Raw genomic sequence first — 13,374 nt, 5'->3', positions numbered from 1 at the left:
TCACCCGCAACAATGACGCATGGTGTTGGTACTCTGTTGTTTGATATGGGGCTTTTCTCCGATATTTGTAAATTTTTACTAATGAGAGTTTTGTGCAAAACTGTGGAAAAATAGATGAGTCACTATATTTCCTATGTACATGAAGTTATAAACCACAGTGCATAAAGCAAATAAAATAATGGAAAAATAAATTTTACAATTATAGTAAAGTACATCAGATATGAGAAAAAAAGGCATAACATATTCCACATCCATCTCACTCAGCTTATCGGTCATGACTGACTGTCAGCTGGCTGACTAAATTGGCTGCTTAACATTGGGGCTGCCTAGTGCTTTACAGCCCAAACCACTGAGCCTGACTGCTGATAAGTATTTTTATGTTTTATTTGTTACACTGCAAATCAAGTAAAGCAATGCTCAACTTGATGGGTGGTTTCAGCACTGCAGTGACTTACTAGGTGTGGTTATGTGCCTTTGACTTCCTTCCACCTATGAACAGATACAGCCAGTTAAAGGGGGACCTACATTTCAACACATACTCCAAAATATGGTGCAACTTGCCATGGGGTTACTGCCATTGTTGTTGCTGTATTGAAGTTCCTTCAATATTTTGTTATCACTTTAATTTTTGTTACACTGTGGTGAATCTCACATGTACAGTGCATACCTTCTCCACAGAAAACATGGAAAATTGACAGCTAATAAAGAAATTCTAATTCTAAATTCATTCAAACACTTGATAGACCCATTAGTGTGGCTATGTTGTGTTGAAGCTGTATAGGTAGTATCTGTGTTTCCTTATACCTGCTTGGTAGGGCCAAACGGCTGTTGCCCATCACTCCATGAGTGAGAATTGCTTTATACCAAGTGAGTCAACTGGCAGCCTCGAGCACTATTCAGGCAGATTTGCCATGTGGCTCCTGTTCTGCAGCTGTGACTGTAGCTGTATAGGTAGAAGCTATGTTTCCCTTATACCTGCTTTGTAAGGACACATCGCTGTTTGCTGTCAACCCATGAGTGAGCATTGCATGATACCAAGTGAGTGAACTCCAATCGCATGCCTCCGCGTGCACATTAATAGAGAGTAATATATCTAAAAACAAAGATGATGAGACTTACCAAACAAATGCGCTGGCAGGTCGATAGACACACAAACACAAACATACACACAAAATTCAAGCTTTTGCAACAAACAGTTGCTTCATCAGAAAAGAGGGAAGGAGAGGGAAAGACGAAAGGATGTGGGTTTTAAGGGAGAGGGTAAGGAGTCATTCCAATCCCGGGAGCGGAAAGACTTACCTTAGGGGGAAAAAAGGACAGGTATACACTCGCACACACACACATATCCATCCGCACATACACAGACACAAGCAGACATTTGTAAAGGCAAAGAGTTTGGGCAGAGATGTCAGTCGAGGCGGAAGTAAAGAGGCAGTCATAATGGAAACCAAATTATTTATCTCACATCTGCCCAAACTCTTTGCCTTTACAAATGCCTGCTTGTGTCTGTGTATGTGTGGATGGATATGTGTCTTTCCGCTCCCGGGATTGGAATGACTCCTTACCCTCTCCCTTAAAACCCACATCCTTTCGTCTTTCCCTCTCCTTCCCTCTTTCCTGATGAAGCAACTGTTTGTTGCGAAAGCTTGAATTTTGTGTGTATGTTTGTGTGTCTCTCGACCTGCCAGCGGTTTTGTTTGGTAAGTCTCATCATCTTTGTTTTTAGATATATTTTTCCCACATGGAATGTTTCCCTCTATTATATTAATAGAGAGTAACGTAGACGAGTGCTATTCACGTACATTTGCCATGCAGCTGCTGTTCTCTAGCTTCCACCCTTGGCCAGAAAGTCAGTGATTATGACCCTTCAGATGTGAGATAAATAATTTGGTTTCCACATTACGACTGCACTGTTTTCCGTGCCCCCCTCCCCCCACCATTCTTTATATAACTTCCACTGCTAATGCTGCCACCTGCCATCTGTGAGTCATCATTGCAAGCTGATGTAAAACATAGGTGGAGGACACATTAATGTGACTGGACTGCACAGGATTACACTGTTTTCCGCATCCCCCTGACATGCTTTATATAACTTCCACTGCTAATGCTGCCACTTGTCATCTGTAAGGCGTTACTGCATGCTGACATCAAGCATAGGTGGTCGACACATTAATGTTAGTGGGGCATGTATTTGTGGGTTATCATATTATGTAGTTACAGCTAATAATGAATAGATTCAATACATTTCCAAAATAAACACGGTCAACAACTGAAGTGCTTTTATCTCTATAGGGAGCAGAAGTTACATAAACATGAAGTCAGTGTGTGACAAGACAAGTCTGAAATAAAGCAACTACCACATACATGATGTCACATTGCTAGTGTTGCTGATGGTGTATTAAAATGTTGCTAAGCTTTGTTACCTTGTTAATCACTGACAAAACTTAACTCAATATTGAAACTGGCATCTCGTGGGCGGGGAGGGGGGGGGGGGGGGGGTGCTCATGTGCCTCAGGTATTTTATGTGACATCTGTATTCGCAAAACATTCCCGCAGTGTTGTGACTTCTGATAAAATATCAGCTGCTGTTGGGTGTGATTTTTCATCATACAGTTTTGATGCATTTGATCCTAATGGTATACTTTTAATGTCATGAAACAATTGCAATTGCTGGAGATAATGACACCTTGTGTATGTATTTAAAAAAAATGAGAATGTTGAAAAATTATTAAGTGTATCTGTGACTCTTATTTTTCCCAATAACAGCTTTACAACAATGTATCTATTGCCTGTATACCAGATTTTATTTCTACATAAACATCGCTAGCTAGTGAAGAAATTATTTCACATTACAATGGGAGCTGATGGGGTCTCTATTCTCTCGCATATTAAAAAGTAGTTGTTGAGTAAATAACTAATGAAGCAAATGTAATGGAGTTTACCAGTCAACATAAGTTAACAAACAAAATATTTGTTACCCCCTTGAAAAGACCACTTTGTGAGCCTCCAGCACTGACATAAGGCATAGCAGTGAGATCGTATGTATAAGCCAGCCAGTTGTATGGAATCAGTACCACAAGATGAATTGACAAGGAGACATGACAGACTGTCAGGAAGAAGCTAACATGTTTGGGTGTGCCCATGACCAGTGCCAGATTTGTTGGTGTATTAATGCAGTTGTACAACATGTTTACAATGAATGGTTTACAATTAACAGCATTCTAGCTGACAGGTACTGGAGACGAGAGACACAGTAAAAGCTGCTGTCAGTGATGTAGGCCCATGTCAACTATTTTCTGGGTTAACATTGTGAAGGGAATAGCATGCAATGGACATTTTGAGTCGAGTACATCACAAGAGGTCATTGTTAAGAGAATCATGTAAAGTTGCATATATTCAATGAGCCAAACAACACAGAAACTGGGTAGTGGCTGACTACAGGCTTGTAATGTTGACTGAGAAGTCAGGATTTCACCTTTGCAAGAGATGAAAGGTGTTGAGTACACTAACAGCTTAAAGAAGCATTTAATCCACTGCATGCTGTGAGGGTAGTTCAGGCCAGAAATAGTTCTGTGATTTTCTGTGGGTATTTTTCATGCCACGACTTGGGCCAATTCACTCAGGTTACCATAAACAAGAACTGAATTGTTTATTTCAATATTCTTGTCGACTGAGTGTTGCCTTTTCTTCTACATCTTCTGATCACCACCACCTTCTTATAACCCAAAGTTGATTTAGTAACATCAATCTTCAAGCTTTCCCAGTGGATGTGTTGTAAATAGTCTTCATGGTTTTGCCACTGGATGACGTTGTGCGAATTCTAAAATATTTATTAATTCTGAAGGAAGTTAATAATTTGGGTAGCTGGTTAATTCAGAGAGAAGTAGCAATGGTAGAATTTGAATAAACAGTTTTCATATTACTCATCTCTTATTCTTATTCTTTGTTGTAAATTGTAGGTTCATAGTCCATTCAAAAATGTAACTTTTTATACTGGTCTAGAGGAAACTCAGCTTCATTTTGTTGAATAATATGAACACTGGTGGACTTTCTGGTGTTGAACACAAATATTTTCAGTCATTTCACTTCACAATACAAATCAACTTCAACCAAATGCTAACACAGCACATATAACTTGTACTCCATCCTCGCACTTCAAACTCATACTACTAACTACCCAAAGACAATTATTTACATCTAACGGCATGAAGCAAGGAAAATACTATCATATGTCGATCTATTTGTGCAAAATATCTTTGAAACATACAGTTCAAACATAAAATGATTGTTTATCAATGCTTATCTTTTCAAGAAGTCCATAATCATCAATGTATTACATTAAGTGGTTACATTATATTGATATTTATACATTTTCGTATAGCTATATGGTAGAGGATTTCTGTGTTTTGAGTCTTCAACTTGGGAATCAGTTATTTTATACAATACAAGATTGGTTAGAATCAAAATATTTCAAAAACTGGTCTATTGTGTCATGTGGCTCATAGACTAGGACCCACTGTACTACAGCTGGTTAGCTCTTTTTTTTATAGCATCTATCTGGATGAATTCATTGAACAGTTTGTTCAAATAAGCTAATTTTTAAGTTGATTTTTGCAAAACTGTTTCGTGCTAATACGTCCATCCCTGTAATTTGGTCCACTGAGAAATTCGCTTTTTGTTCTGTCCCTGACCAAAATCTATCTAAAAATCCTTTCTCTCAAAATCTTCATAGTTGTGTCATACTAAGTATACTGATTAGCCCAACTTAGTGCTTCACCTTCCAGAAACTTCTTAATAAACTTGATTTTCATAACATCAGTCATATTAAACATAAAATTATCTCTGCAATGCTGCGGAAAATCTACAGGATGTAAACTATCTTCACCTGAGAAGTTTTTTACTAGATTGTTGCACACACATGGCACCAACATTGTTTATAAGATTTCTATCAATTACTTCATTGTACAATTCTTTAACCTTTTTGCATGGAACATAAACACTACTTTCTAGGGTGCTGGATTTGTTGTTACAAAATAATACATTTTCTGTGAGTTTGCTGTCTGCTGTCTTCAATATGTTCAATGAAACTGCTTTCAGCAAGTACCAGTTCAGTATCAACATTAGTTTCAAAGCTGAAATTCAACTATATAGATTTTTTTTCAACAGTACTTATTTCCTCTTACACTTTTTTGAATGAATTTTTTTCCTACCTTCAGTGACCTCATTTTTGACATTTTTGACTTTCAGTGCTAAATTTAATTTCAATTTCTACCAAGCATTGGAAAATCCAGGATATTAAAATGTAACAATAAAATGAAAGGAAAGTTGCCACTCACCATACAGCAGAGATGCTGAGTTGCAGATAGGCACAACAAAAATACTATCACAAATAAGCTTTCGGCCAACAAGGCCTTTGTTGAAAATAGATCACACACACACACACACACACACACACACACACACACACTCACACACACAAAACTCTCTCACACACACCACATAACTGCACTCTCTGGCAGCTGAAGCCAGACATTTATACAGTTTCAAATATCTATATGGTAGTGGATTTCTGGGTATTGAGTCTTCGTCTTGGGAATCGGTCATTTCATATAATCCAAGGTCGATTAATACATTTATTTCTCCATAACCAGTTTCATTACAATCTTCATGACGAGCAGCCTGTGGACACTTCCATCTTCCAACAACACAACAGCTGTGTTCTCAGGGCTGCATATATACACTCAATCACCCTATGCCAGGCTCATCCAAGAATTGCACCCAGCGGGCACGCCTGAGCCCCGCGGGCGCAAGGCAGTGTAGTTCAGCGCCCCGTCTGCGACTGTGTGTCGCTAGTGTTGGCATAGGAACTGTGGAGCGAACGAGACTGCACAACACTGTGCTGCCCTGGACTGTCCCGCAGTCAGATCCAATATAAACAAAGTAACAGAGGAAGCGCACCTCTGTAAAAAGAGGTCGATGATCGGTAAAACAAGCAAACCATCTACTGTTTAGGTAACAACTAGTGTTCGTGTGGCAGAATTACTACGCAAAGCTTTAGAAAACAATATCCAAAACAAGAATCAAAGAACATCTTAGTTGTTTTCTGACCCACAGGTTCATTCTATTAGTACTGCACATGTACACTCGTCATTTATGTACAATAGGCGTCTTCTGAAAAATATATAAGTTTCTTAAATGAACTAGAGTCATAAATATTCTATTTTAGAAATAATTTTATGTAAGGGATATAGAGTCTCATTCTTTAGTTTGCTGTTTTGTACGTATAATTTTAACCGACCATGTTTGAATACTTATTAAAAAATAGAATTAAGGTTATAAAGTTCTTTAACTCTTACAATCAACATTCTTAAAGAAGACAATTACGTACGAAGTGCGTGTACAGCGGCATGGCTCGGCTCGGCTCGGCCACTGCGACAACAAACGAATTCGCCCGGGGCGCTGGCCGCGGGCGATCGCGGGCGCTAGCGCCCCAGGGGCATGGTTTGGATTAGCCTACCCTATGCACCTCAACTGGTCTTCTAAAGCACCTGATCATAACCCCACAGAAAATGTCTGGCACTATTTGGAACAGTCAGTGAAACATAGCATACAACATCTCTACAAATTGGTAGCTCTACAGAATCTAGTCATGTGAGTTTCAGCTGGATATGGCATACCTGATCTCTTTACCTGGACTTTCTTCTTTGCCAAACTGAATAAATTATCAAGTCTAGAACAATGCTAAATGGTATTAGTGTGATGTCTCTTGGGGCTTTATAATTTTTTGTCCAGTGTGCTTGGATGAAAATACTGAAACAACACATCTGTGAAGCAGCTGCTTAAATGGCAGTGACCAAAATCCAATAAAAAAGAAAATGTGTACTTGTAATGAAATTCTTACAACAGCTATCATCCACACGTTTTCCAATAATACCAACAGAAAAAAGGGAGCTAGCTGCATGTTCATTCTAACAGCATGCATCATTTAATGTCTATGACAGACAAAGTTACTCACTGGAGACAGTTCCATGCACAAAAAATAAATAAAATTTTTCAGTTCTTAGCTCAGTGTGTACTAACTTAATGAACTAAATGAAACAGTTTTCAGATAACTGTATCCTTCAATCATATTTTTCAGTAAGATTAAAAACAACTTACCCTTTCTGACAGACTTGCAAAACCTTTCTTGGGATGAAATGTTCTTGTATCATACACATAAAATTTTGATTCAAGAGTTGTAGCTACGAGTTTATTCATTGGAATATCTTTTCGGTCAAATTCAAGACCACAAACCTGAAAAAAAAAAAGGTTTTGATTTGAAAATTTCACAGAAAATAAGTTATTAAAAACTGTTGACTAAAAGGTAAAAAGAAAAGAAGAATGGATCCATGTCATAATCATCCCAGTTTCCCTCTTGGATCTTAAAGCTATGTTTGCAGTGAGCTCATTAGCACAACTCAGAATAGTTTAGACAACATTAGCAGCTAGAATTTCCAAAATTGACTTGTTTCAGTGAAATCTAAATTAGAGAAGCCAGTTTGAAAACAATTCCTAAAAAATAAAAACACTCTGGTTTTCCCTTACTACACAGTTGCTGCATTTCAGAGTCACAAAAAGCAACAACACATCATCAGCATACAAATTAAGAAAACATGTTTAGTATTCAGAATGAGATTTTCACTCTGCAGCGGAGTGTGTGCTGATATGAAACTTCCTGGCAGATTAAAACTGTGTGCCGGACCGACACTCAAACTCGAGACCTTTGCCTTTCGCGGGCAAGTGCTCAACCAACTGAGCTACCCAAGCACGACTCATGCCCCGTCCTCACAGCTTTACTTCTGCCAGTACCTCGTCTCCTACCTTCCAAACCTTACAGAACCTCTCCTGCGAACCTTGCAGAACTAGCAATCCTGAAAGAAAGGATATTGCGGAGATATGGCTTAGCCACAGCCTGGGGGATGTTTCCAGAATGAGATTTTCACTCTGCAGCGGAGTGTGCGCTAATATGAAACTTCCCGGCACATTAAAACTGTGTTCCGGACCGAGACTCGAACTCGGGACCTTTGCCTTTCGCGGGCAAGTGCTCTACCAACTGAGCTACCCAAGCACGACTCACGGCCCGTGAGCACTTGCTCGCGAAAGGCAAAGGTCCCGAGTTCGAGTCTCGGTCCGGCACACAGTTTTAATCTGCCAGGAAGTTTCCTATAGACGGGGCGTGAGTTGTGCTTGGGTAGTTCAGTTGGTAGAGCACTTGCCTGCGAAAGGCAAAGGTCCCGAGTTTGAGTCTCGGTCCGGCACACAGTATTAATCTTCCAGGAAGTTTCATATTTAGTATTGGTTATTTATAAACTGATGGAAAATTGGATTGGCAGTGGAACAAAAATATGTATCTGGGGATAGATTATGGATATTTTTCTTAAAAATGTAAGTGTTCTTAAGTGACAATTTTTACTTTAAAATTTGTTTCTTTAATTCTAGTCTATGATCACTAATACTGTCTTTAGACTATCGATTTCAAATTGTCCTGACCATCCTCAGAGACTCAAAAAAGAGGAACCAAATATAACTAATTTACAGTCTACATCTTACGTTCTTCTTCATCATCATCATCATCATAATCATTGTTTCAAGGATTAGGCTATTGCCTGTTCTGAACTCACACACAAAATCATTCCCCACTGTTTTCCCATCTGGCTTGTTCTTCATGATCTTCTGGGGAAATTGATGATGTGGGATTTTCACAAGGTGTTTTGTCTAATGTTCATGATACTGTTGGATAATTTCATTCATTCAAACATTGGGCCATAAAGTATAAAAACAGCTCACCATGAAGTTATTAAAAGAGATGGCGGTTCCTGTCGTATACTGTGGAAGTGAAAGATCGGTTTCCACAAAGAATAACAAGAAAACAAAATTTGGACAGCACAAATGAGGTTCCTGAGGAGAACAAAGGGTTGTACAAGAAGAGAATTAATCTACATCTTGCAAATAGCAAATTATGATACAACTGAAGCTATTAATTTCACAAATATAAAAGACATGAGTTTAAAAATGCGACAAAACATACCTGCATAAAACATGTACTATTATAATAAAGTCAGAGTGGCATCATCAAGGGATGCAAACAGAGTTAGCTAAGCATTGTCAAATAAAACTAATATTATGATGAAAATACACCACAATGCCAACAGTCATAATGTGAATGGCACTACTGTTCGCAGCAATTTGAGGTGCAGCGGGAGGAAAAAAAAATATGTTTGTGATGCAAATGCATCATGTATCATTACTGTAAATATATCTGACAAAAATGCAATTAAGAAACAACATACAATTAGGTAAAAACTATTTTGGAATTACAAGATATTCTAAAAACTTTTACAGCAATAAAATGACATACATAAAAAACACAAGTGAATTTTTCTTTTAAATTATTAAAAACCTGGCAGCTAGACTGGAAAGAAGAATAAGAATCTGGAAGTAAAAAGCAGTGATAGCATGGTTAACTCTAAGAAGATGGTTAATAAGAGGAGGAATCTGAAAAGATACAAGAAATCAAGGAGATGTGAAAGGAATATTTTGAAGCGCTACTTAACACAAATTGAAATATGGAAGAGGAAAATGAAGAGCCTGGGTATGGGAGCTGTGGGGACACAGAGGACATCAAGATTGACATAACCTAGGCAGAAGAATTTGTAGTGAGTGTATCTTCCAGGATGTAGAACATGTCAGGAAAGCCACAATACACAATAGATATTTACTACGAAAAACAAATATGCTACCATACCTTCCACAGATGTCAAGTGCAATGGCCCTAATAGATGTGGAATAAATAAAAAGAAGTCTTTAAACATATTTTTATTTAAAAAGTAATAAATAACTAGTCACAAAGTCTGTAAATGTTCAATAACACTGAGGAGAATATGATCACTCATAGCTTATTGTAACCAACCATCATCAAAGAGAATAATCATTTTATTGCACAAATTTATAACAACAGTATCATTCTACTGAATTTTTATACAGAAGTCAGACTGTACAAATACTTACATTATTTGATATTATAAGTAATGCATATACATCAGTTGATTCTACAAGAAATTCATCAGCGGAGTATGAGTAGTTGGCCACCAATAAATACTTTACTCTTCCCTTAAACTGAACGTTACTAGTAGTTATACTTTTTATGGCTGCTAGCAAGTTATTGAAAATGTGTGTTCCTGATCAATGGAAACATTTCTGGACCAAAGTAAGTGACTTTAAATCTTTATGAATATGATTCTTATTTCTAGTACTGATTCCAACAACTGAGCTGTTGGTTTGAAAAAGAGATTATTTTTAAGGAAAAATTTCATTAAGGAATAAATATTTTGGAAAACAATAGTTTGTACCCTAGTTCCATAAATAGGCCTCTTCAGCTCACATCAGTGGCGGATACATATGGGAACTCGCCGCCCACCCCCTCCACCCCCCCCCCCCCCGCCCCCCTCTGTGGGACCAAATGCATTGCCACCTGCGCCACCCTCACAAGTCAGCCCACACACTATTCGTTCATTTCTTATGTCAGTTGACTTGACTGAATCAAGTTATTGAGTACGTGTACTTTCCTGTGTAGCATGCACGTCCACGTCATCATATTTTATAAAAATGGTTCAAATGGCTCTGAGCACTATGGGACTTAACCCTTTGAACGGAACATCGGTCTGAGATACCGCCATAGTTGACATTAACAATGCTAACGGCGCTGCATTGTTCGTGAGGGTGGGGAGAAGCCCAGTAATCTTCAGTCGGGTCCCGAACCGCAGCTGGCCAACAACGTATTGTCGGCGCATGCATTGTTTTCAAGTAAGTAGAATTTTTGTTACGTATTGTCGGTCTGTGAGACCGTGTTCCGAAAAAATGCATTCCCCTCCCGGTCTGACAGACCGGGTGTTCCTAAAAGTGTCAAATTTTTGCCGGTCTCCCAGACCGGTGTTCCTAAAGTATCACGCATTTGTCGGTCTGTATGACCGATGTTCCACTCTTTGAACTCTTCTGTTTTCTGTGTAGCAACATTTCATCTATTTGATTGAAATTTTTGCCACCACACGATGCTTAATACTTTTGTGTTCATAGAAGAACGAGAAAAAAGTGTAACAACTCGTATTTAACGTTTTAATTTTTCCTCTTTCCGTTTTTCACACACATTCTCCAATTTACCGCGCAAACTTATTACAGCGATAGAATTATCCCCATTAAATTTCGTTAAAACTCATTTTTCCCTTTTTCCTTGCAGGTTTACAATGGAAGGTCCGAAATATGTTTCAAATCGGTCGAAAAGAATTGTAGCCCTTGCACGCTCTCAAAATTACCTTGAAGAATCAGACTCGGAAGTGGATTCAGATGAATCATGCATTCCAGATGAGGACCTTACTATCCAAGATCTTCGCAATGAAACAGATAATGACGATGACTCTCCCAATGATGATGATCGCGATGATGAAACTATTCGAGAAATATTTGAAGTCGAAAATACCGCAGTTCGCGAAGAAACTGGAGAGCAACCACAGTCTGACATAACTTCTGGTGGAAGCAGACTAATCACTCCACAGAAGCCTGCTGATGTTGCTAGCTCATCTACGCGTTCTGATGACACTCTAGATGAGAGTCGTCTTCCAGTTTCTTACTACGGAAGAAACAAGTGTTTCACATGGTCATCAACTCCTGTTCGCTCTAAGACGCGAACAGCAGCATCCAATATAATAAAGGTACGGCTATCAAAGATACAAGGGCCTGCTCTTACCGTGGGGAAAAACCCACTCCCAGGTGAAGTGTGGCGCCTTTTGTTTACTGACGACATGATTGAGACGATTGTAAAGCATACTAATGAAAAGTTGGCCAAAATTCGTTCTGTTATTGAACTAAAAGAAAGTGTAGCTTACAGAGACACTACTGTGCAGGAAGTGAACGCTGTGATTGGAGTCACAGTTCTTTGCAGCATATTCAAATCTGCGAGGGAGCCTATGACCTCGCTGTTTTCCACTTCGGTCTTGGGGAGGCCAATTTTTCGATCAATAATAACAGAAAAGCGATTAGGAATATTGCTTAGGGCATTTAGATTCGATGACTCGAGCACGAGGGAACAGAGGGAAAAATATGACCCAGCTGCTGCCATTACAGACATATTTAATAAGTTTATTTGGAACTGCCAACAAATTTATAGCCCTGGAGCGCATTTGACAGTTGATGAAACTTTGGTGCCTTTCAGAGGGAGGGTTAAATTTCGTATATATATGCCGAATAAACCGGCTAAATATGGCATTAAGGTCATGGGTCTGGCAGATGCACACAATGCATATATTTACAATGCCTACATCTACTCCGGCAAAGGCTGTGATGGAGCCACACTTTCTACAGCAGAAAAGAAAAAGAGCATTCCCACGCAGTCTGTAATCCGCCTATCTAAAGGGCTGTATGGCACAAACAGAAATATTAGTTGCGACAATTGGTTTTGTTCTGTGGAACTTGCCCAGGAGCTACTAGCTCACAATTTGACATTAGTTGGGACACTAAAAAGAAACAGACCCCAGATACCAGCAGAATTTCAAGCAAGAAGCGATCGTGAAATTGGGTCCAGCCTTTATGGCTTTACGAAAGAAATGACTCTGCTTTCTTATGTCCCAAAAAGGAATAAGGCAGTCCTACTTCTTTCGTCAATGCATCATTCCAATTACACTGACGTTTCAAATGATAAACCTGAAATCATATCTTTTTATAACGCCACAAAAAGTGGAATAGACACGCTAGATATGAAGTGCAGTGTTTATTCTACTAATCGCAAAACAAGAAGGTGGCCGTTGGCTATTTTTTACCACATGGTGGCCATGGCTGGATCAAACGCAAGTATACTTTATGGACTTTTTGGAGAGAAGAAAACCGTATCACGTTTTGATTTCCTGAAAAGAGTTTCTCTATATTTGGTCTACGATTTCGTAAAATCCCGACTGGCAATCTCCAATCTGCCTCAAGAGCTACAAAGTATTATTTCATCTTTAGAAGAAGAGGCAGCAAAAGAAAAGCAAATCGTTAGCCAACGGAATAAATTTGTTGTTCGAGTTGATGAGTGTCCGACGGACACACTTGGTAAAAGAAAAACCTGTCGATTTTGTCCATATCAAAAAAAGAGGAAAACTGCCTACAAGTGTATTTCTTGCGAAGAACCAACGTGCTTGGAGTGTTCACGAAAAGTGTGCAAGACTTGTGCAATTAAAAATAAAAGTTAAATTTTTTCTTTGCATTACATTTTAGTATTCATTTTCTTTGTGTTGTAACTATAATAATGTAAAAAAAAGTATTTCTAAAGGAGTAATGTGTAAACAACAAAACACTGCAAATTAA

General features: G+C 38.6%; 1 protein-coding gene across 1 annotated transcript in view; it reads right to left on the bottom strand.

Moving 5' to 3' along the window:
• Positions 1–13,374, bottom strand: part of LOC126175424 (dynein axonemal assembly factor 10) — a 192,882-nt gene that overhangs the window by 28,332 nt on the left and 151,176 nt on the right. Inside the window, exon 6 of the mRNA XM_049922226.1 lies at positions 7,159–7,293. Coding sequence (XP_049778183.1) covers positions 7,159–7,293 — 135 coding nt within the window. The remainder of the gene's footprint in view (positions 1–7,158; positions 7,294–13,374) is intronic.

The sequence above is a fragment of the Schistocerca cancellata genome, chromosome 1, assembly GCF_023864275.1.
Source record: "Schistocerca cancellata isolate TAMUIC-IGC-003103 chromosome 1, iqSchCanc2.1, whole genome shotgun sequence".
In the NCBI taxonomy this organism is placed as follows: domain Eukaryota; kingdom Metazoa; phylum Arthropoda; class Insecta; order Orthoptera; family Acrididae; genus Schistocerca; species Schistocerca cancellata.
This window is presented reverse-complemented; position numbering and strand designations above follow the sequence as displayed.